The 27,805-nt window shown below is 48.0% G+C and overlaps 12 protein-coding genes across 12 annotated transcripts; 6 read left to right on the forward strand and 6 right to left on the reverse strand.

Moving 5' to 3' along the window:
• Positions 1–9: 9 nt before the first annotated feature.
• Positions 10–712, reverse strand: BDV38DRAFT_268587 (aspartate/glutamate racemase family protein; the record flags this gene model as incomplete). The annotated part of the gene is made up of 2 exons (XM_032056803.1): positions 10–557; positions 616–712. The coding sequence occupies 2 exons, from the start codon at positions 710–712 to the stop codon at positions 10–12; spliced, it is 645 nt and encodes a 214-aa protein (XP_031917401.1).
• A 538-nt stretch (positions 713–1,250) lies between these two features.
• Positions 1,251–2,500, forward strand: BDV38DRAFT_268588 (uncharacterized protein; the record flags this gene model as incomplete). Its single annotated transcript, XM_032056804.1, has 3 exons — positions 1,251–1,459; positions 1,555–2,156; positions 2,211–2,500. The coding sequence occupies 3 exons, from the start codon at positions 1,251–1,253 to the stop codon at positions 2,498–2,500; spliced, it is 1,101 nt and encodes a 366-aa protein (XP_031917402.1).
• Positions 2,501–3,874: 1,374 nt separating this feature from the next.
• On the forward strand, positions 3,875–4,788 carry BDV38DRAFT_279242 (sulfotransferase family protein; the record flags this gene model as incomplete). The annotated part of the gene is made up of 3 exons (XM_032058966.1): positions 3,875–3,954; positions 4,048–4,629; positions 4,707–4,788. 3 exons carry the CDS (start codon positions 3,875–3,877, stop codon positions 4,786–4,788), a joined length of 744 nt encoding a protein of 247 aa, XP_031917403.1.
• A 3,352-nt stretch (positions 4,789–8,140) lies between these two features.
• BDV38DRAFT_237708 (kinase-like domain-containing protein) lies at positions 8,141–9,767 on the reverse strand. Its single transcript, XM_032053616.1, has 4 exons — positions 9,354–9,767; positions 8,967–9,298; positions 8,611–8,915; positions 8,141–8,556 (listed from the first exon to the last, which is right to left on the reverse strand). Exons 1-4 carry the CDS (start codon positions 9,602–9,604, stop codon positions 8,200–8,202), a joined length of 1,245 nt encoding a protein of 414 aa, XP_031917404.1. The 5' UTR covers positions 9,605–9,767; the 3' UTR covers positions 8,141–8,199.
• Positions 9,768–10,420: 653 nt separating this feature from the next.
• Positions 10,421–11,680, reverse strand: BDV38DRAFT_296853 (metal-dependent hydrolase family protein; the record flags this gene model as incomplete). Its single annotated transcript, XM_032063019.1, has 1 exon — positions 10,421–11,680. One exon carries the CDS (start codon positions 11,678–11,680, stop codon positions 10,421–10,423), a length of 1,260 nt encoding a protein of 419 aa, XP_031917405.1.
• A 426-nt stretch (positions 11,681–12,106) lies between these two features.
• On the forward strand, positions 12,107–14,210 carry BDV38DRAFT_296856 (major facilitator superfamily domain-containing protein). Its single transcript, XM_032063020.1, has 7 exons — positions 12,107–12,429; positions 12,503–12,596; positions 12,665–12,789; positions 12,841–13,099; positions 13,165–13,428; positions 13,485–13,892; positions 13,979–14,210. Exons 1-7 carry the CDS (start codon positions 12,305–12,307, stop codon positions 14,198–14,200), a joined length of 1,497 nt encoding a protein of 498 aa, XP_031917406.1. The 5' UTR covers positions 12,107–12,304; the 3' UTR covers positions 14,201–14,210.
• Positions 14,211–14,340: 130 nt separating this feature from the next.
• On the reverse strand, positions 14,341–16,389 carry BDV38DRAFT_279246 (Zn(II)2Cys6 transcription factor; the record flags this gene model as incomplete). Its single annotated transcript, XM_032058967.1, has 3 exons — positions 14,341–15,342; positions 15,433–16,118; positions 16,245–16,389. 3 exons carry the CDS (start codon positions 16,387–16,389, stop codon positions 14,341–14,343), a joined length of 1,833 nt encoding a protein of 610 aa, XP_031917407.1.
• Positions 16,390–17,216: 827 nt separating this feature from the next.
• Positions 17,217–18,615, forward strand: BDV38DRAFT_268593 (putative integral membrane protein PTH11-like; the record flags this gene model as incomplete). Its single annotated transcript, XM_032056805.1, has 6 exons — positions 17,217–17,375; positions 17,439–17,478; positions 17,541–17,608; positions 17,663–18,036; positions 18,104–18,168; positions 18,224–18,615. The coding sequence occupies 6 exons, from the start codon at positions 17,217–17,219 to the stop codon at positions 18,613–18,615; spliced, it is 1,098 nt and encodes a 365-aa protein (XP_031917408.1).
• Positions 18,616–18,981: 366 nt separating this feature from the next.
• BDV38DRAFT_296860 (uncharacterized protein) lies at positions 18,982–20,519 on the forward strand (the record flags this gene model as incomplete). The annotated part of the gene is made up of 4 exons (XM_032063021.1): positions 18,982–19,023; positions 19,197–19,961; positions 20,025–20,170; positions 20,228–20,519. The coding sequence occupies 4 exons, from the start codon at positions 18,982–18,984 to the stop codon at positions 20,517–20,519; spliced, it is 1,245 nt and encodes a 414-aa protein (XP_031917409.1).
• A 96-nt stretch (positions 20,520–20,615) lies between these two features.
• BDV38DRAFT_296862 (Alpha/Beta hydrolase protein) lies at positions 20,616–22,869 on the reverse strand (the record flags this gene model as incomplete). Its single annotated transcript, XM_032063022.1, has 8 exons — positions 22,647–22,869; positions 22,091–22,599; positions 21,983–22,034; positions 21,530–21,934; positions 21,342–21,483; positions 21,163–21,285; positions 20,949–21,113; positions 20,616–20,899 (listed from the first exon to the last, which is right to left on the reverse strand). Exons 1-8 carry the CDS (start codon positions 22,779–22,781, stop codon positions 20,616–20,618), a joined length of 1,815 nt encoding a protein of 604 aa, XP_031917410.1. The 5' UTR covers positions 22,782–22,869.
• Positions 22,870–23,313: 444 nt separating this feature from the next.
• Positions 23,314–24,327, reverse strand: BDV38DRAFT_279249 (uncharacterized protein; the record flags this gene model as incomplete). Its single annotated transcript, XM_032058968.1, has 2 exons — positions 23,314–23,812; positions 23,873–24,327. 2 exons carry the CDS (start codon positions 24,325–24,327, stop codon positions 23,314–23,316), a joined length of 954 nt encoding a protein of 317 aa, XP_031917411.1.
• Positions 24,328–26,240: 1,913 nt separating this feature from the next.
• On the forward strand, positions 26,241–27,214 carry BDV38DRAFT_279250 (uncharacterized protein; the record flags this gene model as incomplete). Its single annotated transcript, XM_032058969.1, has 2 exons — positions 26,241–26,950; positions 27,007–27,214. 2 exons carry the CDS (start codon positions 26,241–26,243, stop codon positions 27,212–27,214), a joined length of 918 nt encoding a protein of 305 aa, XP_031917412.1.
• Between the last annotated feature and the right edge of the window lie 591 nt (positions 27,215–27,805).

Below are 27,805 nucleotides of genomic sequence, written 5' to 3' on the forward strand. Positions count from 1 at the left end.
GTAATGTACCTAGTCAGCAAGCGCCATATCGACTGCTGCTTCCGCACGTGCGATGGAAGTATCAATTAGTGGGACTGGACTGTCTTCGGCTTGAACCAGAATGCCAATCTCAGTGCATCCAAGAATAATTACTTCTGCACCACGCTTAGCCAAACCCGCTACTATAAGTTTGAACTGTGCCCTTGTCTCTGCAAGGAAAGTTCCTTGCACAAGCTCACCCATAATTGCGTCACAGACTTTGTCCTGCTCGCTTCCATGTGGAACCAAAAGATTGAAGTCGTGCTGTGAAGCGAGACGCTTTATATAATGGTCGCCAGTCATTGTACGTCGGCTACCAAGGAGGCCCACCGTTTTGTAACCGCCGTCAACAATTTTCCGAGCAGTTGCATCGGCTATATGCAGCATGGGTAATTTCATGCTGCTCCCGAGATGAGGAGCGACAAAATGGACCGTATTGCAGGTCAAAATAAAAAAGTCAGCACCGGCTGATTGGAGCTTATCGATTTGGATAGCAAGCGTGTCTGCGACTTTGCCCCATCGGCCGCTTTTCCCCCCAGCTTTTCAGTTCGTGGAAGTCGTCTTGCACCAGAACAATTTTAGCATTGTGTAGGTCACTGCCTCCTATCCGCTTGGCTATGAGCTCATTAATGGTGCGATAGTATGTTATTGTGCTTGGCCATCCCATGCCGCCGATGATACCGATCGTCTTCATGCTGGGCTTCAGTTGGTGAAGCTGAACAAGCAGTCTGCTAGGGGGTAGGGCCGAGACAAACAGAAAAATGAGCACAAAGATGCACCAACTGGGGTACGGCTGTAATAATATTCAAAGTGACCATGGACCATTCCCTACTACTGCTCTGCTGAGGTTCGAGCGCCAGAACTCTGTAAGATCTATCTTAAGTGGAATGTGACTTATGCTAGGAAGTTACGGAGACCAGGACAGGATTTTATTTTGGGCTGTCCCTTGCTCTACTTTGTTAAAAATACGTGCGAATCTTACGTTATGCCGCTTGCGCACCAGTCAAATCCCAGATGTGACAAAATTGCATAGCTAACATTCTCTATCCGCATTCGTACATCCACGTATTGATAGGGTGGAGAAATGTCATTCTCAGTTACATGCCAGCTTTTTATGTATGAGACGCCAAAGTACTTCTCGATGTTCTACCTTGACTATATATTATGCCGCCTGTGGAAGACATTCATGTGGTAATTTACCACTAAACTGACAATAATTCACGGATTTCACGATGCAGCAACCACATGTACATTGTTCGCTCTTTTCCGCTAAGAACGCGTCGCTAGTCCGTCCAGAAATAGTTATTCGAGAGGCTCGGCAGAAAAATACCGAGCTAAGATTCGTTCGATTCCAATGGCAGGATCATTCAGGAATCCTCCGAGGCCGAGTGGTCCCGATCGAGCGATGCCTACGGTTGGCAGTCGAGAAGAAACTTACCAGGTTGGACCGATCCCCTTTACCTTCATAATAAATAACACGGTTGTGACAGGCCTAGACCATACAGGGGTAGAATGGCTTGTCCCAGACTGGAGCAGCATGCGCACTGGCTCACCAAGCTGTGCTTCAGGAGCATGGTATGCCACTGTGATGTGTGGCGTAGTACGCACCATGCCCGACCAGCGAAGACCAAATTATGGTCTATATCCACGGTGTGCACTAGCAAGGGTCATGCGAAAGGCGGCACACGGTCATGACCTCAACCTTCTGGTGGGGTTCGAGGTAGAGTTCGAGATCATGAAGACCTCTGGCGACAATAGTATTATTCCACATATTAATAGCCTTGGTCGGTTTGCAATTGGGGGACTACGTGAACCATGGTTTGCACAGGTGGAAGAGTGCATTGATGAACTTCTAGATGCGGGTGTCGGTATCCAATCATTCCACACTGAGGGCCGTCGGGGGCAGTATGAGATATCTCTCGACCCACTTCCACCCTTGCAGGCGGTAGATGAGCTAGTGCTGGTGCACGATCGCATGAAAAGAGTGTTCAGTAGACATGGGTATATCGCCACTGTGTGTCCAAAGCCGGTGGCAGGCCGGCGGCAAGCCATTGGCCAGCATACACACATCTCTGTTCATCCGCCACATTGCGAAAGTTCCTTCCTCGCTGGTATGCTCAACCGACTGGGTTCACTCTGTGCGTTCAGCTTGCCATATGATATCTCCTATGAGCGCGTCTAGCCATACCTAGCCGGTGACCTCGTCGCCTGGGGTACCCAAGATCGGGAAGTTCCTATTCGCAAGATGAGCCCTGGACATTGGGAAATCAGATGCGTGGACGCAACTGCCAATATGTACCTAACATTGGCCTCCATCTTGAGTGCTGGTATCCTGGGCCTCATTGGCCAAGAACCCTTGGCTTGGCCAGATACATCACTCCTCCAAGAAGGCGTGAATATGTCTTATGCGGAGCCAGTTTACCTCCCTCGAACCCTGGACGTCGCTCTAGACCTGCTTGAAGCGAATGCAGATGAATTATAAGCGACTATGGAGAGTAAAATCGTGCGCCGTTATATTGCTATCAAAAGGCTCGAATCATCGAGAGTGAAACAGATGAGTCCCAAGGAAGCCAGGGAATTATTCATTGAAATTTTCTAGAACGAATCAGTTTCCCCACGTTCCGGCATGGCATTCCTATGTCCACATTATTGCGTTTTGGACAATGATATTATAAGTGTGCAATTGTCAGGATTCACTGCCATAAAATGAACAATTTTCCCAAATTATATCTCCTGTGACTAGTCTATATGGTCGGCCAGGCTGCTGATTTGCGATTCTTCAATCTGACCCGCCCAAGTTGACAACAAAATGTCGCTACCCCCTACACAAAGGCAGAACAGAACGTAGAATGCACTGTGAAATATGCTGATAGTAATTGAACGACTGGAATACTTGCTTGCCTGAGAGTGTAGAGGAACAGAAGGAATGAAACCCACATGCCGTTTTACATTGCTCACAGCGCGGCTCCCACTGATTTCAAGACCGCTTCGATTATGAATTCTCATCAACATTAGGGTCAAGATATATATATCTACTTTATTGGATAGATATCTTGGTATCTTCCAAAGAATGTTGGTTCCTCTTAGTATGATTGCGTTATGTCATTTGAACTGCAGAGGTATCACCACGAACGCAGATAATACCTCTTATATTCTCGCATTGGACATCTCCGTGTTGATTATTTATTCCTTGCTAATTATTCCAGATATTTTCATCAGCCTGGAAAGGTTTTGGTAGTTGGTTGGGCCCTCCTGCACTTAAAGTGTCGTATACAAGTAGACAAGAGCCGGCGTCATTTGCAGTGCTTGTCAAGCCTACCCCCCAGTCTCTACTGGTCAAGTTATGAAAACTGGCTCGTACGGAATAGATGCAACACCGACAGACCTTTCGCACTACTTTGAACTCTGCCATAGATCTATCATCAGATGTCGCACTCCCCAATCCGGCGGGCCCGGAGCAAGCCTGCCCAATGCAGATGCCCTACCCATAGATAGTGTGGTATTTAGAGTATCCACATCTATGCCGTGTAATCCAGTAAATACGGTGTTCTATACATGATCTGCAGCAGCGCTTCCCTATAAAGTAGTGCTCCTAGGCAAAAGCGCATAGCACTTTATGTCAAGTAGTCAAGGATTCAGAGCAATGTAACAGAAGTGTAGAATGTCTACAACCGCATGCAGAAGAAACACGTCTGGCGAAAGCGGATGTAGGAATCATCGAATAAACTACTCCGAACACGAAGCATCAGAACTGCGTAGCTCCCGGCTCTCGGGGCTATATTAATAGTACTGAATTCCAGCCTCTGTGTGACAGAAATGGCAGTGACGAAGTAAGAAGACACAACAGCTTAGCAATATGGCACCACTGAAGATCATTGGAGCAGGCTACGGCCGCACTGGGACGCTGAGTCTCTGTAGGGCTCTTGATATACTCGGGTACGTGGCTACACCAACAAACAACGCGAACGCAGGGGGCGCAGAGTGATGTCGCTACATTTTACACTAGAAGGTTAACCGGAAGAAATCCAGGTACTCCTGCCATCATATGGAAAAGATGCTTCTTGATGAGACCCAAGATCCAGTGTTATTCACGGAAGCGTATAAGTCGAGTTCTGGCGCAGACTGGGATCACATCTTCCGCGGATATGACGCGGCCGTGGACTGGCCTGCTGCGGCTTTCTGGGAAACTCTACTGAAGAAGTATCCAGATGCCAAGGTAATCCTGACAGTGAGGGATCCAGAATCCTGGTATAACTCTGTTGGAAAGACAATCCATGACTGGCCTATGAATGACGGGTCTGCATGGCCAGAGAAAATGCTGGCTTCACGGAAAATGGCACGGACGGTTGTTAAGGAAGGAGAGCTAAAGCTCTACTCAGATAAGACCGCCATGCTTGAGCATTATAAGGAGCATATTACCAATGTGCGTCGGGTGGTCCCAAAGGACCAATTGCTGGTATTCGAATCGCATCAGGGATGGGAGCCGTTGTGCAAATTCCTGGGCATCGATCCGCCATCAAACATCCCTTACCCCCACCTCAACAGAGGTAGCCTCTTCAGAGAACGGTTACTGCGGGTGAAGGAAAAGATTGAAGAGAGCATGCCACGAAAGTGGGTCCTACCACCCCGGTTAAGGATAATAAAAAGCAAGAAACTGCAGTACTAACGGTAAAAATGTCCACGAACAGGTCCTCTTACCACGATCATCCCTTCCCGCATGCGGCAGTCTCGGAAATTGCTGCCTGGGAGGAAGCATGTCAGCTCCTCTAACTATGTTTACAGAGCAACCACGTTAGAAAAAATACAAGTGCCTAATGCAGCGGGCTCACAGTGATGCAAGGGCTCTTCGGTCCGGTACTGTACTGTGGTAATAGTAGCATAGTTACAGTGTCAACGTCAACAACGACATATGTGAGGTGCCAATCCACGGACTCCAGGCCCACATACCAGGCCAGAACACTGGGTTCAGTGGACCTATTATCGTACTCAATGTTACCATCTGTCATTATCTCTCCCGAAAGTTATTCTATCTAATTTTAAGTCTCCTTCCTTCCAATAGACTATACCGTTCGTGAGATCGATGAGCTACCGTACTTAACCGCTGTTATTTACGAGGTCCTTCGTTTGTATCCGCCGATCAGCCAGCTAATCAACCGTATCACACTAGAGGCATTCGAGTTAGACAGCCAAATCATTATTCCAAAGGGGACTTGGGTAGGATGGAATTCGTATGGGGTACACACGAATCCGGAGTTCTGGGGGCATTGTCGAACGAGTTTCAGCCTTTGCGTTGGGGCTCATATATTGACTCCGTCAACAACCTCTTCCGTCTGTCTCAGGCTAAGGGGTATTTTATTCCATTTAACGCATATTCACGCCGATGTCCGGGGAGCAGCTTCGCTCTTATCCAGATGAAAGTGGCCCTGATGGAAATCTTGCGCAGAGTTTCTTGGACAAACGATCCAACGTACCTCTTCTCCATTACATCAGTATGTACATCTCCCGTTCCGAAATGCTTGATATAATTATTTCAATGCTCACAGACACATAGCGCTCTGTGCTAGCTCCCCAGAATTCTCGCATAATATTCAATCCCCGTTGATGGACCCACTACGATAGACAGAACTGTCTTTCCGCCCCATGAGGTAAGCCCAACTGCACGTTGCCTAATGACGATAGAATTTTAGGCCAATATGTCTATATTGGTCATCTGTAAGTAGACCTTGGACTGGGTCTTTGTTTGAATGGATGCAATACCAGCTCGTCATATGTTATACCGAGCCTCTGGCCTTTCCTATAGGGGAGTGCTTACTACCGCCAATATCATTTGAAAACTATAATACACTACAGAAGCTACGGATGCATAGGCGGCTGTTTTGGGGTCAGAGTGATCATATTTCAAGAGCTTACTCCACTTCGTATCATAAATTCCGAGCATGTAGACCTTGGCGAGCAGTAGAGACGAGACGGTCCCTTTCCGGGCCTTCCCAGATTGCATCTTTGCTCTACTCGGATACTCCTATTCTTCTGCTCCATGATGGGGATGAGAATAAGCTGTATATACTATTCTCCCATATAACATGGATAACCCTTCCAAGATATTTGTTATCGCATATCTTGTACCTTAGCTATTATGTTTCCCTGTCTACCTATCTGGGTGACTGGACATTTCACATAACTACCTACGCAGGCATGCCCGCACTAAACTGGATTCAGAAGGATGTATTCAGTATTCATCAAGTCATGCCGCCAATATAATACAACGATTGTACCACACTGACATTGAGCCTACATAGCCCTACTACAGAAGGGGTCCTGACTTGAAGGTTGGTTGATGTCCATACAAGTGGGTACACCATCGTTACTTTCCATGCGAGACTTAATTTCATTGTGCAGGGATCATGTGGTTGCCTAAGGCCTCTAGGCACCTACAGAAATGGCACCTTTTCTTGACCTCGATAAGATGATCGTAGATGCTATCTTTGATAGTGCGTAATGCACCATCATTATATTCCTTGTGAGACGGCCTCCCAAAGGACAATCAGAAAACGCCTCGGTTATACGTCCAATGAGACCTTGACTGGCAAGTCAGAGCAGCAACCCGACGCAGGAAACTCAAGAGCAGAGCGTTAACAGAATTTTCGTCTTCCCGGCCCATAAGCAAACGACGCTTCAAGGTGAACACGATGCAGAGCCCAGCCGTCGACATAAAAAGAAGCCGTGGGGTTTCAAACCCACGCCCAAGCCTCCTCCCTTTTCAACGGGGATATCATTTTTTTGGTAATTGGATGAGATACTTTCGCGCGAGAGTGGGGGAAATAAGTTTAAGACAGTATGTACTATAGAACCTCCTCGATAGTGATATTATCCAATAGTATAACCTTCACATCGATGCTTATAGCAAGCATTTAAAATCATCACGGTGAACCTGTTATATAACATGCCAATGACCTTTCCTCTGTGGACCTCCTATAGGTGACGATGAGCAAGACTGCATTACAAGCGTGACAAGGGCCAATATATCTTGATGATCACACAAGGAACAAAAAGGCGATGTGTAGCATTCGACCGCTCCTAGACTTTTGATAAGCGAGACTGCAAGAGGCGAAAAGAGAGGATCGGGTCGAAGAGTTAGAAGGGGGAAAAGAGGGAGGAGACAAGGAGACGATGGTGGCATAGAGTGAAGGAGTCGGTGCATCTTCACCATTTGCATATTTGGGTCCAAGGAATGAACGAATCTCTTAGCGATTATTATTATTACACCCGCTCCTCTAAGGACTCATTCACCCTAACTAAATCCCACGCAAATGTTTAGGAGAAAGCGTACAAAATACACACTGGTCATTATGATGCTGTTCGTTGGGCCAGTGAAAACTAAGTTGGACGTTGCGTCGCCAGGTCGTGTGACAGGGCATTGGCATCCAGGCATGGTGAGTGGCTTGCCTCAAGACGACATCACTATAAATCATTCAATGAGCGGTAAAGATAAAACGCTATACCGTCGTGATATCTGAATGCTAATGTACTACGCTAGAATCCCTTACAAAGGACACATGTAATGCGTCAACTACGTGCTTGAGCTCTCGAGCCATACGCACCCAGGCAAGAAGTCATGTAGTCAGCAGAGGAAGACATCTACCAGCCATTGCTAATGCCAAGTATAGAATAGACACCAAACTCCATATGCTAGAACCTTGATAGTACCTTGACCGTACGGAGTGATCAACCACGATATATTAATAGTACTTTGGGTTCTATAGCCCTTCAGTAGCCTTAAGCTTTGACGCATGATCTACTAGTCTTTCCGCCAATATGGCAAAGGTAGCACAAATCCTTATCCCAAGTCCAGTTAAATATCGTTTCTAAGTTTCCAAACAACTTCCTGGTCACGGCACGTAGTGTGCAGCGCATCTCGCTGCCGCCATACACTGAGATCTAAATGCAGGCCCAAATTAAACAAGCAATGTCTTGCGCGTGTAAAGGGCGATTTATCTAAATCGGAGTTGATAGTTTTGAATACAATACGAGGGACAGTCCCTTTTGTTGTAGGGATGGCTGTCAGCGATCAATGAATCGCAAAGCTGGAGGTGTTAAAGCTACCTAGCTTGTCGACATGTCCGGTGTCGCCATCTCCTTCCTTCTGGGGACTTTGTAGGAGTTTGAAACGCGTTGAGAATTAATTTATAGACCGATTTGCTTGCGAATCCATTCGTCCTCCGCAAGCTCTTTCGCAGAGCTACGCTTCTCTGGCTCCCACTGCAATATCCTTCGCATCATACGTAGAAAGCTCTCCTTATCCTCGCCTTCAAGGGTTGTTTCCCTCTGTTCGAGCGGAGTAAGATCTTGTAATAAAGTTGCCTCACGAAATTCACCCGATCCGGAGAAGAACTTTTGGCTTTGCTTGCCCCGGGCAAGAAGACTGGGTGGAGGAGGGCCAAGGAGATTTATCATCTCAGCAAGATGCGCTCTACTCCGGTATGTCTGGAATTCAGGATCATGGCCTGTGAATAAAGAGCCACCTTCGAAGATGTTCCAGATCTGTGACGAGATTAGAGGGGTCCGTCAATACCATTAGGCTGTTTGTTCTCTTACCATGCACCCTACATTCCAAATGTCAATACTGTAAGACCATGGAACTTCCAAAATTACCTCTGGCGCTCGGTAGATATCAGGCTGGACATCTTCTAAATGTTCTATATCACCCAACATAGCCGAGCCAAAGTCACATAGAACGGGGGCGCCTAGTTTTCCCGGAATCATTTCGAGCTCTCGGGAGAGGAAGATTGCTCTTCCATCTAGCTCCTTTCTTGGAGAAGGATCTTGGAGTTCGTCCTCTTCAAACTTGATGAAGACTGAATTGTCAGCGAGTTCAAACATGATGTTATTCGCCTTGATGTCTAATCCAAGTTAGTACACAACAAGAATAAAGGAATCCGGTTGTTGTATACCAGTATGGATAACCTGGCACTCTGTATGCAGATAGTCTAGCGCTAGAAACACCTGTCGAAGCGTAAAGGCTAGAACTGGTTTAGGCAACCTCTGAACGGGGTTACGATGGAGGAAGTCCCAGACACTCTCAAATAATGGGGGATGAACAAGACAATGATGCTTGTCTTCGGGGCCGTCAATATGAAAAGAGTCGAGCAGAGGCCTGATCGCGTTGCGACCTGGATGCTTTGAGGCTCTGTCAATCCGTTGATACATCTTGAGCTCATCATCCAGCTGTCGCCCCATGGAAGCAGCCTTGATAAATATTTTGAGAGTCACATAAGAGCGGCAACTGTTATTATCCTGCATAAGCAGGTGTATGTAGACTGCTGCTATGGGGCCCTTACTTCATATCTCGCGCAAGCCATACAGTTGAGGTGGCTCCATATCCCAATTTTCCGATGACTTGATATCGGTCCTTGATTACTTCGCCGATTCGAGTAGGATAGTAGCGTGCGGGAATATAATCGGGTAGGGCTTCCTCTTCAATTGTTTGACTTGGAGAGATACGGCCGAAATTCGCATTAGAGAAGTTGAGGGGCTTCCATGTTCGCCCAAGCGGGAGTCGAGGTAAAGACCGCGGAAGCCAAGAAAACATCTATCCAGAACAAGGGTGAAACATAAAACTGACGATGTTGACGTGAATTCTACGACTAAAAGCAGAGTTACAGAAGATGTAAAGAGGTTCTTAAGGATTCTTCACCGGGAATCAGTGTAGATTGACGCAATACATAGATATGTGAGAGCGGGAACAGGGGGATGGAGTTGATTAAACCGAGCGAAGTGAAGCTTGGGGGTTGGGATGCTTGGAAAATTACATAATCATCTCAACCGCAATATCGCTGCCTGAGGCGTCAGTTGCCTTATTCAACCGTCTAGCATTCCGTGATCTGAGGCGCTTTGGTTTTTTTTACCTCAGATCCGCAGCACGAAATTAGCCATTTTCAATGGCAACGCCCTCTTCGTAGGGGGTTTGGTAGGCGAACAATAGCCCTGCTACTCCCGCATTGGGCTCTCTGAGCGCCTCTCCTATTTGTAACCAAGTTTGCGCAAACGTGGAGTACGCAGATCAAGTGGTTGCTTATGGAAGATGTTTCACTTGCACAGATCTGCACATAATAAGTGGCCCTAGTGTCCCCTGCGCTTTTCGTTTGTCCTTATACTCTGGTACGAGGTAGCTTAATGTTTGGCAGTATGTGTTTTATCGATGACAGCTTAGAAATCTTATATTTGAATTTGGCATTGGTAAACATCGTGGGATGGTTATTAGGCGTGTTTGAAAAGCACGTTTCAGTTGGCCTAGAAATCGAGATTTCATGAATGCAACGCCAAATGAGTTGACTTATTATATATTTACAAATTGGCTTTTGAGATCGTGTTTGAAAGATTATCACAACTGCTTCAGGTTCTGATCTTACGATTTTATCAGCTTTCCACCATTCCAGACATGCGTGATATTCTTTGAGTTAGACAGAACTGCAATATTTCCCAGTGGATTCTCTCTCACTGCAATGATGTCTGCGTCAAACCCTTCCTTCAGCTGACCGCTCGGTGGCGCTTGGTAACCTAGAGTAAGCGGCCCATTCGCCGTGGCAGCTTCAATGGCCGCGAGAGGGGTTAAGCCGGCATCTACCGCATACCTCACTTCATGGCCATTGCGACCGTAGCCTATGATCGGATTATCTGAGCTGATAAACTGATCGGTACCAAGGGCTATGGTGACACCTCTTGAAACAGCAAGTTCGTACGCTTGTTTGTGTGCATCAGCGACTTCGAGGAGCTTCTGATAGGATGACGGGGTGAAAAGATCTTTCATTGCTAGTCCACTCTCAATGACACTGCGGGTGGCTACTAGAATCGCACCTTTCTCCTTCATCAGCTCAACAGCCTCTTCATCGAGGAAGCTGCCATGCTCGATCGTGCGACAGCCGGCGTGCAATGCATTCATAATCCCCGCTTTACCATGACAGTGAGCAGCGACGACCCGGCGTGCCCGCGCCGCTTCGTCAACGATTGCTTTCAGCTCCTCGAAGGAGAACTCCTGGTGGTGCGGGTCATCGATAGCGCTCACGACGCCTCCACTAGCACAGACCTTTATGACTTTTGCACCCCGGCGCAACTGCTTTCGCACAGCGAGCAGGCATTCAGGTACACCGTCAGCAATTGTCAATGGTAGGCCATGGGCGCACAGGTCAAGCAGCGAGTCCCTATGGACGCCGTGAACATCACCGTGTCCCGCAGTCATGCTTATGGCAGAATGACTTGAGTAAATATTCGGCCCACGGATTCGGCCCTCTGCTACGACCTTTGCAAGGTCACACCCATAGCCCCCGACCTCACGCACTGAGGTGAACCCGGCCATAACGGTGGCGTGCAGGTCCGGCACGCTCCGAGCACCTGCCAGAGCCTGTGACGTGTCGACGATTGCATTCATCGTTGCTGCTGTGGCGCCCAGGAAGTGGATGTGGCAATCCCACATCCCTGGCATTACGACAGGAACATGGGTGGTTGTGGCCCCTTGAAACTCTGCAGGGACCCCTGATTGGGGTCCAGCGTACCGAATGGTTTTGGATTGCCATATCACGGCGCCGTGGGGGATCGGATCCCCTTTTCCTGGTATGAGCAGGTCAGCATCGACCCGATGAAATCTGTCGTCTGTGAGCATCCTGTGCATGCTTCTCTCGTGGCAAACAAACTCGGGAGCCAGCAATATGATCGGATGGTGGTCTGAGTATCCCCTGCTCGGTTGTTTATGTGGACGGAGCCGAAGGATTCATTAAATAACTACCATGCTGACCCACATTTGCATGGCTATGGCCTGTAGGGGAAAGAACATTGATCATTTTCATTTACGATGTGGTTCGATTCAAGGTGGGACTGTAGTGTTCTTGCGTGCAGCCAAAGACATGCATCAAATACTTCATCCGACGCTATCACCTTTTCGGTCAGGTCGAAGCGAGCCCTTTCATTACCTGATCGGGTTTAGCCACACGGGTTGGAGTTTCGAAGGATGGCTTAAGACGTGACAGTATTACGCTTACATGCAGCTAAGAGCCACTAACAGGGTGGTGATGCATCTAGAGAAACAAGATACCTTCCATGTAGGCCTAGCTGGAGGTTAATTTATACGGTGTTAGTCGGTGCAGCTAGACTGCAAGAGAGGTCGTTCCGTCCGGGTGGCGGGGTCTTTAAGAAACTCATGGCTCCCGATAAGATTCATTTTCTGTCCTTGCTTTGCTTCCCTGTGTGAGAGAGGGTATTGTAGCGAGTCTTTTGTTTGGTCAGCTGGACTGATAATATGGCTATGTCGGACTACAGCAGTTCTCCCGGGTCGGAGCCTAAGGGCCCTAATGAGAGAGTTGATGAACATCAACCGCTGACGATGATGGAAGAAAAGGCGATCATACGTCGCATTGACCTCTGGTATATACATAGCACTTTGCCACCGTGAACTTGAAGTGCCCAAAGACAGGTAACATGGACTAACATCATTTAGTCTACTTCCTCTGATGTTTGTCTCGTACCTGCTACAGTATCTGGACAAGACCGCGATGTCGTATACCTCCATCCTTGGGCTGTTGTCTGGAACGGTACGCTGGTGTTACACCTTCTTTGGCATTCTACAAGCATCACAGTCTGACTGTAGTGATTCATATAGCACATGAACACCGACCAGTACTCATGGGCCTCCAGTGCGTTCTACTTCGGCTACATGGTGGCATCCTATCCTGTATCCATAGGATTTGTCAAGTTTCCCATTGGGAAATATCTCTCAATCATGATGTGAGCCCAGTGCATACCATCTCATCAGGCAGCAGCACCTAACTCCTCCAGGATCATTTGGGCGATCATCCTGACATGCCATGCGGCCGCCTCCAGCTTCGCAGGTATAACAACGCTGCGTGTCTTACTTGGCGTTTTTGAAAGTGCCATCAGCCCGGGTTTCACTATCGTGGTAGGCATGTGGTACACACCCTCCGAGCATGCTCTAAGAAGCTGCATCTGGTTCGCTGGCAACGGCGTTGCGTCTATCTTCGGAGGAGTTCTCTCCTATGCAATCGGCCACGTTCACAACCGCCTGGGTCCATGGCAGGTATATACAACAAGCTCCCAATACCACCCTACCAAAAGAAGCCATCAGACTAACCAGTGTACCAGTGGGTATTCATAATCTTCGGCATCATTACCCTCGTCTGGTCGATCTTCCAATTCTTCGTCCTACCCGACTCTCCATTGAATGCCAAATTCCTCTCCCCCTCGCAACGCGGCCCAGCCTACCGTCGCGCCCAAGCCTGCCAACAAACCTACCAAAGCCGCGAATGGAAGAAAGACCAATTTATCGAAGCCCTCATCGACCCCAAAACCTGGTTCCTCTTCACCTACAACTTTTTAGTTTCCCTCCCCAACGGCGGAATCACCAACGTAAGCACCCACCCAGACCAGCTGACTGAAACCATTACTAAATAAATGTACCCCAGTTCTCAAGTCTAGTAATCGCCTCGTTTGGCTTCGATACCTTCAACACCCTTCTCTACACCATCCCTATGGCAGCAGTAGCCCTGGTCTTCCTCCTCCTCAGCGCCCTCACCTGCAACCGCTTCCGCGGACTCCGCTGCTACTGGATGATCATTACCTTACTGATCAGCCTAATTGGAATTCTCCTCATGCGTCAACTTCCAGTCGAGAAGAAATGGGGCCGTCTCGTAGGCGTCTGGCTGGTCACTGTGTTTGGTGCCGGATTCCCCCTCAGCCTTAGTCTAGTCTCGAGTAACTTCGCAGGCTTCACGAAGAAGACGACCGTCACTGCGATCTTGTTTATTGGGTATTGTGTCGGGAATATTGCGGGTCCGCAGCTTTTTAAGAAGAATCAGGCGCCGCATTACTACGTGAGTTTTCTCTCTCTTTCTCTTCCTTCCTCCTTTTCTTTTAAGCTGGTTAGGGTTAGTGGGTGTATGCTGACAGATAGAATTAGTCTGCCTTTGCCGCCATTTTGGCTTGTTTTTGTATTGCTGTTCTTGATGTGGCTTTGCTACGTATTTACATGGTTTGGGAGAATAAAAGAAGGGATCGGAAGCAGGGCCGTGTTATTGAGCCCGAGACTCCGGATGCGGAGGGCTCGGAAGACTCGACTGCGAGGAGGGAAGTGGGTGATGTGTCGGATTGGCAGAACCAGAATTTTCGATTTTGTTTGTAGGGTATCATCTTCTCTTCTGTGACTCTACTTGACTTAGTGTATATAAATAATGGTAAGGTGGGGTGGATGATTTGGATAAACGTAATTCATCAAGGGTATATATATATAGCTAGCGTAATAGACGGAACAATATAGTACGATTAAGCAAAGCTCGTCTGCCAGCCAAGAGATTCCATCGCAGATTCCCATTCGAAACGACCGACTCGTAAACTGTTGTCTGACTCCGTCTGCATATCCCTGCGCTCCCAGAGTAGCTCCACTAATGTCTGAGCTCGCGGAATATTCTCATATGGGGCCTTGTCTCTGGCGGTACGAAATATTTGTAGCGCTCTACTCTCTTCGACCCGTGAGCAGCAACAAGAGGCAATGAACAGGGGCCATAGGGGCCAGGAGATGGGGAGATGATCCACCGATGATACCACGTAATTCGCCAGGTGAAAGATGCGGTCTACATATTGTGCCCTCTGAGCCGTATCCCTCAGTTCTTCAAGACTCTGGGTAGGAGCTGGGGTATACCCGAGGAAGTGAGGACTAACAGCCTCTGATAGGAGAAGATAGGCTGCCAGACGATAGGCCTCGCTTGTGCTTTTCAGTAAGCGAAATCCATGTCCATATTCGGCAGAGCTGCGGTTTTTATATAAGGAAACCGGGATTATTTGTGTTGTTGTAGCTAGACTTGTTTCCAAAGTTGTGATCTTATCCCTGATTTCTGCATGTTTCTGCTGCACTGCTAGCTGGGGAGTGGACGGGTCTGAGGATTGGTGGCGGAGTGCTTGAGCATCATGCTTAAGACTCAGAATTTCGTTAATGAGCAGCAGCATGTGGCTGCTGAGGCCATTCCACACGTCAATTTCATGGAATGTGTCCGCTGGCATCACCTTGACGAGATCCTTGGTAGTAGTCCAGGATACCTTGTCTGTGTTGGTCCAGTTGGGGTTAGACGGACTGGTTGGTATTTCACCGACAGGCAGTATGTCATCAATCGAGAACAGCGATTTGGCTAGGACAAGATGCGCGGAGAAGTAGCTGATGAAGAACTGTGGTACCGGAGGAGCGTTTCTGTGGCCATGGGCCATCTCCCTCACGATCAACTGGAAACAGGCGAGATGCTTTACCCAGGAGCCGTCGCAGCTATTAGAGATCTAATTTCAACATTAGTCGCAATCCTCTTACCGAATCATGAATGCTATCGCTGTCAGGGCATTCTAGTATATTGTGGAGCCTTCACATACCGCAGAAGAGCACAGAAAGATCGTCGGCACCAACAAATCCTCCCAATCCAAATCCTCTTTCATCAAGGCTCGCCGCAAGCCTCTAAGGACCCTCGAGCGGATTTGGATTTCCATTAATTCGAACCTACTCTCTACCGATCGCAGATAATGTGCACTGGCCATAAGAACGGCATAATAAGCTGTCTCGGTCCGAAACACGAGACGCATCACCGTGCTGCGAAGGGGGTTGAAGCGCTCATCATCGACGGTCACCCCAACAGCGCACATTACAGAATTGTAGAACGACAAACACACATCGTCCACGTCTGGCACGCCGAGACTCCATGGTAGCAGGGGCACTGGACGCGAAATAGTCGTGGCGCTCTTCCAGTTCTCGTAGTGAGTGTAATAGGCGACTCGGCTGCTCGGCGTGGCCGGTAGTGGGCTATTGGCATTGGGTGGAGAGCGGATCGCCACGGAACCAATATCGCGTTGCCGATGGGTCATGTCCTTGCGTCTGGCCCGTGTCAATAGTTGGAATTCTCCGTCGTTTGCCGGTGGGTGCTGCACGGAATGTCTCCTCGATTGAACGCCTGTTCGTCCGTGGCACTTCCCAGCTGTCCGCATCTCGTCCTCCCATTGCAGCTGGAGTTCGTAGCTACAGCGGTTCTTTGATCGCTGACAGCGTGTGCAGGCTGGACGACTCTCTATATCGATAGTGGATAAGCCTCTAACCTTTTATCCCATATTGGATAGATACGACAGCTCTAAACTGAACCTGGAATTTCGGAGACCGAGCCGGACCAAAAATGGTAGAACGGGATTGCACGTACCATCGCATTTCACCCGCCTCCTGCGGCAGGTATTGCAGCCGTTGCGGGTTCGGACTCTAGGTCTGAGCTCTTTGACCGACGATGTACTCGACGAGTCAGATCGTGGGGAGACCGGATCTGGCTTCATGGACCAAGTCATGAACATGTTGTGTTGTTGTTCCTTTAATGCAAGAAACTCGCGGGTCGTCTCTCTGCAGTCCCTCAGGAACCGTGGAAGTGGAGGGTTGGCCCAAATAACGAGAAGGAAGGAGCGGCACGAAGGTAAAACAAAGGATTTGAATTTAGGCTCTTGGCCTACGACGTGATATGGGAATACGTACGGGGGATCGAGGCAAGTGGGGAGAGAAAATGAGCTGATATGGAACATCACCACTCGTATTGTATGCCGAGAAGGATCGACCATCTGTGGTTATGGTTATTGGATAGTCGCTCATTCAGGTGTAGGCCCACCTGGGCCGCCATTGCGGACACTAGAGCAATAGTCAAAGCCTGTTGACGAGCTTGTCTCAGCCGTCACGCTCAAGTCCATGTTTTAAATGAGCGACTGTAACATTGGCTTGTTCTGTCTCGCAAGGCCTGGTATTTCAGTTTCAATCCATGCCAGGCTTTCTAGACCTTGTCGCTCTCGTGGGATTCAATTAGTCCAGGCGTGCAGACCCGCCTTGGAGGTGGATTAAAAAAGTTATGCAGCAGATTAGGAATCAACAGGACAGCTTTTTATGAATTTGATTGCATGATCTGAAGGATTCGGCCCCTGGAATAATACGATGAGAGCTAGAACCATGCAAACTCATATTAACGGCACTAGAAACGGACACAGTCCGTTAAAGTCCCCATGAAACCCCTTTGCCTTGTCTTTGTGGGCAGACGCCAACCGTCAGTGTCAGTTTAAGCAACACTGATGCTGTCGTCTCCGAAACAGAAGGGCGATATCCTACCGGACTTGTGTGCGTGTCAGGAACGTACCCCAACATGACGACCTGGGACGGAACCCCGTCGAGAGAGACATTGGTGATTGTGGGATACATAGTTCCCACGGTCTTGTTGGTCGCGAGCACGGTGCTGCGACTGTGTGCTAAAATATCGAAAGAGGGCCTTCATTTAGATGACCACCTAATCATCCTGGCAAGTGTCTGTCTCCCCACACACAAACTGGGTCCATGCGTATAATGGTGATCGCTGATCCTATATCAGGCCCTAGAAGTAGCATACTCGGTGACGATGCTGGTCTGCGGTACGTCCAATGGGTTCAGTGTCCCTCCCTTATTATTTTTTAGTCCCTGCTGATCCCAGCAGGTGTGGGCCATGGATTTGGTCATCACACCGCAACAGTCGACCTCAAGGACCTGGAAATATTCTTAAAGGTCAGAGCGCCTGTTGGTCCCTCCAAACCTCGGCCTGGCTTACAACAGACACAGGGAGAGTATATTGCCAGTCACCTTTACAACCTCTTTCTTGCGGCAACAAAGCTCGGGATCCTCGTCCTATACTACCGTATCTTCCCCATCCCCTGGTTCAGCAAGACCGTGATCGGGTGTTCGATATTTGTTCTGATATGGATAACCATCATCGAAGCATTTATGGGCGCACTGTGCCGCCCGCTGAACGCATTCTGGGATCGCACCGTCAAGGGTGAATGCTTCAACTCCACAGCCCTAACATACTTCGTCAACTCCTCCAACATGGTCACGGATCTCGTGCTTTTCGGTCTTCCCATCCCCGTCATCGTAGGAGTCCGCACAACGCGAAAGAAGAAGATCGCTCTTATTACAATCTTTTCCATTGGATTCATGTACAACAACCTCCTACAATCTTGAAGCCCAGACCTCGGCCCACCAGAACTAACAAAGAGTCAACAGAACGTGCGGCATAAGTGCCGCCCGCCTAGCCTACGTCGTTGCGCAAGGCTCAGCAGACATTACCTGTTAGCTCCATCTCCCCCAAGCTGAAATATATTCCAAAGATTAACACAAAAATAGGGGAAGGTGTGCCACTAGGAGTCCTATCCGCCTTTGAATCCCTCGGCGGGGTCCTCTGCGCCAACCTCCCGATAATCTACCGATTATTCAAAACCGCCGCACAGAAGATCACGAGCAGTGTGTCGGGTCAGAAAAGTAAGACCACGAATTTGCAATATGGGTACGATTCCAGGGCATACGGGTCTAGATCCCACGGACGCCAGCATCGACGCAGTACAGACAGTGAGAGGTGGATTCGGATGCCGAATGAGAGTGATTCTACCGAGGTGCAAACGAATGTGCATTGTACGAGCCCTGATGTAAAGCCTGATGGGTTTGAGATGGGGCCTATCCCTAGAGATGGAATTGCTGTTCAAAGGGAGTTTCATACGAGGGTTGAGGAGAGGGTTTAGTAGTTAGGGATTGGGGTGTATATATTGGATTAACATTTTAGGTTTGGGCGGTTACATTCTTTTTCTTTTGGTGATATCTAGGTTCAGTGGATAGGTATTTATTTTGGGGACTGGGAAAAGGTAATACGAACTGCTGTACACATGGGACTTTATGATTGATTTTAATATTCAGGATGTACATACTTTTCAGTGGCCGACGTCCATTGTGAAATACCATGTTGGCAGCCTGAGGCAGTCGATACGATAAGGCATCAAATAATTGGGGGCGAAATAGCAATCACTAATACTGCTGATTAGCACCGTGGCTGCATATCCACTAACCTGTCAGCCTAATCATTCCTCTCAAATACAATACCTTTATCTGAAATGAATAACCCCAGGAAAGCTCCCCGAATCTGCGGCAGCAAAGTAAACACAGGCTGCATAACCTGCAAGTGCGGAACCCTAACCACTTAACGTATTAAAAGTCAACAGTACTAACATAGCCCAGAAAGCGACACATAAAATGCGACGAAGCAAAGCCAAAATGCCAGAAATGCACCTCAACTGATCGCCCATGTAGTTACAAAATTCTTCAAAAGACGCAATCCCCTCCTAAATTACGGGTGGTAATCTACCGCGCACCGGAACCTAGGTTGTCATTTCTCGCATCCGACGAGGGAAGACAAGCATTTGACTTCTTCCTTCATCAAACGAGGTATCGCTTTCCAGCGGACTTCTCGGATCCAGTACTACGATCTACGAACAACGATGAAGCGCTTGCGCGCACGGTGGTCGCATGTGGGGCTCTGCAGCAGATCTATGAGCATGACGATGACCCTTTTCTTTTGAGTCCGCTGGGTCAGTTCGCTATGCGGGAGTATGGACGGGCACTAACGAATGTGAGGATTCGGCTTGCAAGTGATGGGAGGGATCTGACTCTGGTTTGCTGTTTACTTTTTGCCTGCTTTGAGTGTATGAGGGGCTGTCCAAGGGCGGCGGTTGTTCATATTAAATCCGGATTGGATATACTGCTCCGGTGTGGAGAGGAGCTGATGTGGAATATCGTATCGCGAGAAACGATGGTATATCTGTTCATGAGATTGGACAACCAGTTGGTCGGGTTGTTAGGTACATCGCTGTCTCGGACGTTGAGGCGGGATGGTGACCGAGGCTCGTCTATCTCGGCGAGGATTAACCTCGCATCTAGTCGCAACGATGCGGAGCGTTCCTTGGATGGTGTCCTGAATTCTATCTTCCATGACCGGCTAGATATGGCGCTTACTATGCAGAATCGACCGGGCTCTGCCCTTCCCCTTGACCCGGGACAGACATCGAGGTATTTGAATGAGTGGCACGCTAGATTTGTGGAGACTATACCGTCGACTGGGCTAACTGGTCAGTCCGAGAGGTCATATATATATGGTCAGGATACTGGCCTCACGCGTATTTGGTATCTCATTGCAAAGATGTATGTTGCTATCCCACCAGGCTCTCCAGAGAATGTGTGGGATCAGTTTCAAGAGGAATTCGAGACCGTTATTTCGCTTGCGGAGAATTACCTATTGCGCACAAGGTTGGTTATATTCTTCCAGGTTTAACTGGCCTAAATGGTATACTGAGCTTATAATAGGCAATTTTCTCAAAAGCGGACGTTTTCTTTCAATCTTGGCATTGTCTCCCCGTTGTATATTGTGGGCGTGCGCTGTCGAGAGATGAGAATTCGTCGTAGGGCGATCTGGCTCCTAGAGAGCTGCGAAAGACGGGAGGTATTATGGGATTCTACGCTGAGTGCAATGACAGCTAGGCGTGTCATGGAGTTTGAGGAGTCTCTTAATACTGGGCTGGAGTTATTTGGACGGAAAGTTAGGAATGTGACCGCTGTTTTAGACGATGATAATGGGGTCCGTGTGGAGTTTGAATAATTTTTCTATATCGCTAGTGTATATAATTAGAACGATTATGCCTATTTCGCTTAAGCTGTATCCCAGCCTTAATAAACGACACCCCACTAGCTACATCTAGGAGACAGGCCACTTGACCAGAAAGTCTTCCACAATGGCCGTACCATTTAGTAGTGTCGCCTTCTGATTGTCTGTACAGGTCGTAGGCATGTTGAGGGTGTAGCACACAGGGGCTGCTGGGGAAGGGAGCTTGTTCTTTCTGTCAAAACTAGAATGTGGGCCTCGGGTCCTGTAGGTCTCCCTGCGTTTGTCCGTCAAGGTAATATTTCCTGTTGCAATATCCTTCGTGTTTATGATCCGCGAGAACACGCGGAACATAGTCTCAGGTTGGAAGGCAGCAGCTGTAAAGTCAGCATACGCTCAACGAACCAGTCGACTCTCAAAACCTACCGGCATGCCCTGCATTAAAAACCCTTGTAAAGGAAAGATTCCCATGTTGTCGAACAACACCGCCCACGTAAGTTTGATTTGTGATGAGATCAGTATACCCGCTGGAGCTGAACGCCGCAGACTGGTCGTGCTTAATGGATAAGCTGACGTTCTCGCCGCCCATCCCTATTGTTATCGTAAGTTAGTATTCTAGTTGAACGAGTAAATCACTTACAATTGCAGAGATAGTCCCGATCCCCATAGATAAGATTAACTCTAACACCCCGTTCCATGATCGATGCAAAGTCGTCCATTGCTTTTCCACGGGTGATGAGCGCATTTCCGGTACTCCAGAATGCTACTATCATTAGCACTTATCGTGGGGGGAAAATTCCTATCTGAGAAAGATCACACCATTGTAAACAGCATTGGAATTCGCAGTGAAATTCACCGGAACACCCAAAGCGTGCTGCACCCATGCTCGATTAAAAAAACCATCCGAGTACGGCTGCGGCATAGTCGAGGTAGGAACCTCGGCCAGGTCATGAACATCGCGCTACAGCAGTTAACACACATTCATGAGACCATATTCAAGAACTCACCCTGGACAAGGCATAAACTCCTAACACGTTTTCATAGCAGTATTCATCAGCAGCAGAACACACAGCATTGACTTCCGCATTATTGCCGAAGTTATGCGGGTCCAGCTTCTGCGCGAGTGCCTGGCATTTCACAGCCCTATCCATACAGCCACCAGGACTGGTCAAATTATGTTTAGCTTCTTCGTACTGCGCCTCAGTGATGGCTTGTATGCCGTAGGTATTGTTATATGCGTATTCGGGGTAAAATGCACCCTGCGTGATGATGTCGCTACAGCCGTTGTGGATGCTAAGTGTGTCGATCTTGATTGGAGAAAGAGACGAAGTGTTGGTTACTTGGTTGTTGCGGATTTTCTCATTTTGGTCCAAGAAGTATGCGGCGTAGGATGGACCGTATCGTCCGCCGAACTGGAATATTCGTTAGCAGGCATTTGTAATAGAGAGGTAGACACGTACGGATTCTGTCCAAATGTGTATTTTCTTTTCCGGCGATCCATATTCGGGAAATCTGCCACTTAGTATCGACCTGAAAAGAAAAATGGGGACAATGACGAAGGTACTAACTCGTTAATCCAGACCTGCATGAAATCCCACAGCGCCCTCGCTCCATTCGTTGTCGAATTAACCGTTCCGTTCAAATCCTGGGACCCGAACACCCCAACTCCGAACGTATGGTTCGCCATCGTGACTCTGGGATTTAGGTCCATCGGAGTGATAGTGCTTGTTGAATAGTGAATTGTGGCATTTGTAAGCACATCATACGAGAATCCAGTTTGAACCGGCTGATCGATGAAGAGGATGTCGGACTCGCGAGTCCAGGACCAGGGATTCGGCGATGTACTATTCGAATTCGAGTTCACGGAGCAGGGTCCTATTTGAGTGACCATGGAGGACATGGAGCTTGCTCCAGGGCCACCCCCGAGGTAGATCGTCAGGGGAGCCGTCCCGTTTCTAGTGGATTTGGCGTGGTAGAAGAACAAGTTACTTGGGTGGGGATGTGCATCGTCTGCACGGGGGGGCAGATGGACATAGCCGCTGTAGGTATCGAGGTCCGGAGTTGAGCAGATCGGTGTCTTACTTCGTTAGAATATTAGAGGGACCAGCTGTGAATTACACCTACCTTCTTATATGATATGGATGCATCGTCAACATAGGGCGAAGAAACAGTCCAAAGCCCATGTGGCTGAGGTGGGAACCGATGGTCCGCAAGGGTAGCCGCGCTGCAAAAGAAAAGACTGAATACAAATTTTCCCATTGTTGGGAAGTACTATGTTGAAATGAAATAGCCTCTGGGGATGAGGACTGGGTTAAAGGCCATGCTTTATATCTCGGATGGGGGCTGCACCTCCCCGGGATTTATACCCGGTTTGATGTTTTGGGGCCATTTGGAATTAGGCAGAATTATATCTCAGCCTTGGATTGATATTCGACAGGTCAAACGATGTTCTTAATCAACTAGCCAATGTAAAGCTGTAGAAAGATGAACTACCAGGTATAAGGCTATTCGTCTTCATCGCCGCTCGTACGTAGTTAACCAAAGGCGGTTAGCATAAACACAATAGCCGTAGCCTAATACAGTTTAGGGTGACAACCGGCAATGTTGGAAGCTTCCAGAGCGCATCACAACTTACATCTTAGTAGGATCCGAATCTTTTTCCATAATTCCATAGGCCCACCACCCATAGGCAGTGTAAAACATATTAAATTAGTACTACAAACACATGAAACCTCGAAACCGGAAAGGAGTATACCCTCGCAGTAAACGGGAGACCCATCCACAAACAGTCTTACATACTAGTAGTATGTAATGGCTTACTGAGCGCAATGCTGGCGAATAAATCAAATGGTGCACTCTCCATGTGTTTGAAACTGTAAAGCCTTGACTGGCGAATGATGAGCTCGCCGTCCTCCATCTGTCCATGAAAGATCCGCCCGTGTTGTGGGCCCAGAAAAGACAAAACGATCACAGGGAAGTGCACTTCGTTCGGAAATTGTAACTTGTGCTGGGTGATCTCTTCTGGCGTATTAAAGAGGGACTCCTGATCTTCGTTGGATACCTCAGGCTGGCGTGCCCTGTTATACATAGCTGTGATCATTGGCGCCAATTCGCCGAAGAGCATTTGCCCTTCATGTCCATCGTAGGACTGGGATACGCCCAGTATCACGTGTGGAGAGACACAATTATTGACTGGTTCTGGCTCCAGCTTCAGGCCGGCTACCCACTCATCATGTATAGTCGGGTAAGCACCTCGTAGCGCACCCCCAAGAAGGAAAGGATTCGGCATGCTATGTAAGAGAATGAGTTAGTCTTGCTATGAACGATTCAAAGTGCGTAACCTCACTCACCTTATCCTGCTTAACTGACGCTTGTGGGCGATTGAACGCACACACAGCGGGAGGTCTCTCGGGAACCCCCCTAATAAGTAGTTGATGAAATAATCGAGAACAATGCGAGAGCATACACGTGGTTTCCAACAAGTGCTTTGGTGAGCGTCTGCATTTTGAGGGGGGTTATACTCCCGGAAGTACAGGTTTGATGCTTCTTCGTGGTCTAGCAGACCTGGACAAATCGGGTGGTTTTTGAGCTCTTCAATAGACATAGGCTCAAAGGACGGTAAAGCTCCATGATTATGATTACATAGGCTTTCTAGATCCATTCCAAGGTGTCGGACTCTAAACTCCTCTAAAACTTCATCGTTCACTTCACCTTGACTGTTCTTCAGCAGTGCTGTTGGCGGGTTTGCCACGAGACTTGTAAACAGGAGGTCAATCCTCCGAGACGCCCTACTTTTGGTGGACATGGTGAATAGACAAGAGAGAAAATAGAGACTTCAAGGTGACAGAAAACAGATACTTCCAGGTACCTTACTGATCGCCAGGGGACTGGTGGTGGTGGTCGCGGATGGGAGGAGGGGGAGAGGGGAGAATGGGGGGTGAAGTGGACAAGGAAATAGTCACATGTCTACCATTAGCAGTGTTGTTGAGGTAACAGGAGGTAAACACCGGATTTGCAAGCTCTATATTTACTTCATAGTGCCTATCTCTACTCCGGACGACAACTACTATTACACATATTGTATATATCCTTTCCTTTTAGACGATGTCCTGGACAGTGTGTATCCAAAGAACGGCGCTTTCTGATCTGCAGAGCTCAAAGAAGCCCCCAAGAAATAAGCATAGCGTCTTTTACGATGGTGGTACCTGTGCTCTAACCATTGTTAACCTGTTATATTCGGAAGTTTAACAACGCAAATCTAGTAGGCCAGGTCAAACCTACCTAGTGGATGCCTTCTCCCCTCCCTCCAACTCACTGTCAGTAAATGCTCACCCTCCTTCATCTCCTTATCTGCTGCCCCCCGTGATCTCTACGCGATTACACAAGGCACGGCCAGAACCCCCCCTCCGAGGATGGAAATCTATACTCGGGCTTAGCTTGCATGGGGTTATTTGTATATAGTAGATATGATGCTTTTGATCTTGTGCCAGACTTAAGTCCTTCAAAAGAACTGGCCAAATTGACATTGATCCACTTTGTGAATCCTAGGCTTTAGATTAGCAGCAGGATATGTAGTATATGTAGCGTAGGGGCATCCTAGCAAGGTATCAACGATATTTAGGTGATTGCCTGGCTGTCGGCATACATCCTGCGCGGGCGGGGTGTGTATTCAGAACCAGTTATATCAATTCTTAGATGCTCCAATGTCCCTGGTGTTATTGTGATAAGTAGAAAGGTACCAGGTTCCCCTCAGTAAATTTGCTTGAGTATGATTTCTGGTTCTCATGTCCAATGGAAAATAGGAAGTCTCTTACAGAACAGAAGTGGCCTCAGGACCGGCTTCGTCAATCGACTTTCTAACTCGTTCTGTTAGTCGCCCAGACACTGGCCAACAATCGATGATTTCCACACTTCTCAGTTTTAGCATTCTGGGTCTAGCCCTTCCCGAGTCTTTGTCCTATATCTCCTAGATGTTGTCAGGCGCCATCTTGCCATTCCCATTTGGAAGAGGTATGTTTGCCTTACCCCTAGAAGCTTTGTAGGTTCTTTCTAGCTACGGTTGAAAGTGCCTCCGGTGTCATACTTCGACTTGGTTGGTATATTGGCTGGAACAGAGGGTTAGGTCGGCGATTATGGCTGTTTACAATGTAGGAAGTCAAAAGGATGGGGAAACAGTGGGGAGATCTTTATGAAAGGCTCTACTAGCAGAAATAAAGCCATAAGCAAACATGTACGTAGATGGGGCTACGGTGTTCAGATAGTAGCCCAGAACAATACATACGAAGTTTCTACGAGGCTACTTTACACTCTTCCTTCGACACTGCCATAAAGAGTGGATCATAGTACAATGTATTAACTACACTGTCAATGTTGTAGAAATGGACAGAACTAATGTCTTCAGAAGTTATATCCCCCTAAACTGAAAAAGTTACCTCTACTTTGTACACCTAAGTTTGCCTACTTCACTTTTCGCACGACATAAACCTCGTGGAATGGTCTCCCAGCATGGTAAAAGTAACCTTAATTGTGAATGAATGAAACATAGGAATTGTGCTCGCTCTATTTAGTAAACACCATCATACTAGAGTATATTCATTACAGTGTGCTACTTAGTTTGTTTGCAAGAAATTGTTCTGGAGACTATGTCAACATCGTTCCCATTTTACATATTGACGGAGGTCCTATCTAACAAAACAGAGCTTGATTTAACAAGCAACTATGCCACAGTACTTCAACGAGATCCCAAGAGACCGCCAGGCCTGGCAAAACGCAACAGCTCGCGCTGGGGTGACCGATAAAACCCTACGAGGTTGCCAGGACTTAGGGCCAGGGTCTCAAATTACCGAGACACAATTCCTTTTGTTTCGTACTATCTGCCCTCCTTTGGTGGGCCCTCAACTGTTCAATCCCGATGCTATGGGATTGAATATCCAAGCAGCCCGTGTTATCTTGAACTCGGTGACTGACTTCCAGAACTATATTAATGTTGTCGGAACGAATCAGTGGCATGGCCTTGAGACGTTTCGCACTACGTTAATCCAACAATGGGAAGTTCTCCAAGGGGATCTACATAGACAGAATCCGCTGATAGCACATGACGAGAATAGCGTTAACAGCAGTCTCCTTTCTTTCCTGCAGGCCATTGTCTCGTTTGATCCCAACCGTCGCCGTATGTGGCGATCCAAACGATTGCGTCTAACAGGGAACTTTGGCACAGTAGCCAGTGGCGGAAAGATGGTAGAGCGAAAGTATGTCGCCATCACCGACGGTCAGCTACAGGAAATCACAAATTCTGCAATAAGTTCGATTGCGGAATGCAAGGTAAGCGACCGTTATAGCCATTCTCCAGCTGTTGATATGCAGGAGGTGGCACAGGTTGTCGCATGGGTCAATCAGTACCCTGATACCTCAAATGCCACAACCTATCGGTAAATTACCTCCTTCTACCTAACTTGCAACTCCGTTTAGCTAACATAGTAGTTAGGCGGGATCTCGTTTCGGCAGATGGACGAGACATCTTTATCAGCTTCGCCGAATATGACAGCAATTGGGCTTACTATATCCAAAGGTCTCGCGGAGTAGCGAATGCCGGCTTAATGAGAATGAGAAGGTTCGGTCCTTGGAAGATTGATGAGCCCCAGGACATGAGGCAGTTTGCCAAGATTGCCCTTGCGGTTGCCATGCGTCAATAGACCATGACATCGTGTTCCGAGTCGACAGAGACCGGACTTTTACTTGCAAACTCCCAGGTCGGCGGAGACCGGGCTGTTAATTTTATAACTGGTCGACGGAGACCGGTCCCCAGTGATCAGCCTGCACCTCAACGTGGTGCTGGGGTCTAGTAGCCAAGTTGGTGAAGCTAAGACAGGCGCTGTGCTTCGATTAAATTCGTAATCCTGTGTACTCCCAGGTTTCGATCTTGGGAAGCTTTTCTCTAACTAAAATTGTAAACCATGCTATGATGGCAAGGATGGGCACAAATATTTTCGAAGCTGGCCCTACAAACGTGATACGGGTCCGTTGGTAGGTCTCCATGGCATGGCCTTTATCAGATTCCCTCCTATCTGGTTTTCAAGGTGGATATGAGCAGTACAATTCCCTTGTTTCTCTGCATTGTGAGTATTATAAGTAGTGATGCTCTCTTGCTGTACGTTAAAGAGTTATACCTAAAATCGATATTCAAGGAACCCCCTTCCCCCCAATTTCTTAACAACAACTGTTCGTATTGATGTCAAAATACTTGTAGTATTGAATTAGTTGAGATAGCGAAATAGTAGATACAG

The sequence above is a fragment of the Aspergillus pseudotamarii genome (genome assembly GCF_009193445.1).
Source record: "Aspergillus pseudotamarii strain CBS 117625 unplaced genomic scaffold BDV38scaffold_8, whole genome shotgun sequence".
Taxonomy (NCBI): domain Eukaryota; kingdom Fungi; phylum Ascomycota; class Eurotiomycetes; order Eurotiales; family Aspergillaceae; genus Aspergillus; species Aspergillus pseudotamarii.

Coding starts and splice junctions, on each gene's coding strand:
- BDV38DRAFT_237708 (XM_032053616.1), bottom strand. CDS start 9,604: ATGTTTTCTTGGCTTCCGCGGTCTTTACCTCGACTCCCGCTTGGGCGA. Junction 8,916..8,966: donor GTGCCAGGTTATCCATACTG/GTATACAACAAC, acceptor AACTTGGATTAG/ACATCAAGGCGAATAACATC. Junction 8,557..8,610: donor TTTGGAATGTAGGGTGCATG/GTAAGAGAACAA, acceptor ATCTCGTCACAG/ATCTGGAACATCTTCGAAGG.
- BDV38DRAFT_296856 (XM_032063020.1), top strand. CDS start 12,305: ATGGCTATGTCGGACTACAGCAGTTCTCCCGGGTCGGAGCCTAAGGGC. Junction 12,597..12,664: donor TTGGGCTGTTGTCTGGAACG/GTACGCTGGTGT, acceptor TGATTCATATAG/CACATGAACACCGACCAGTA. Junction 12,790..12,840: donor AAATATCTCTCAATCATGAT/GTGAGCCCAGTG, acceptor TAACTCCTCCAG/GATCATTTGGGCGATCATCC.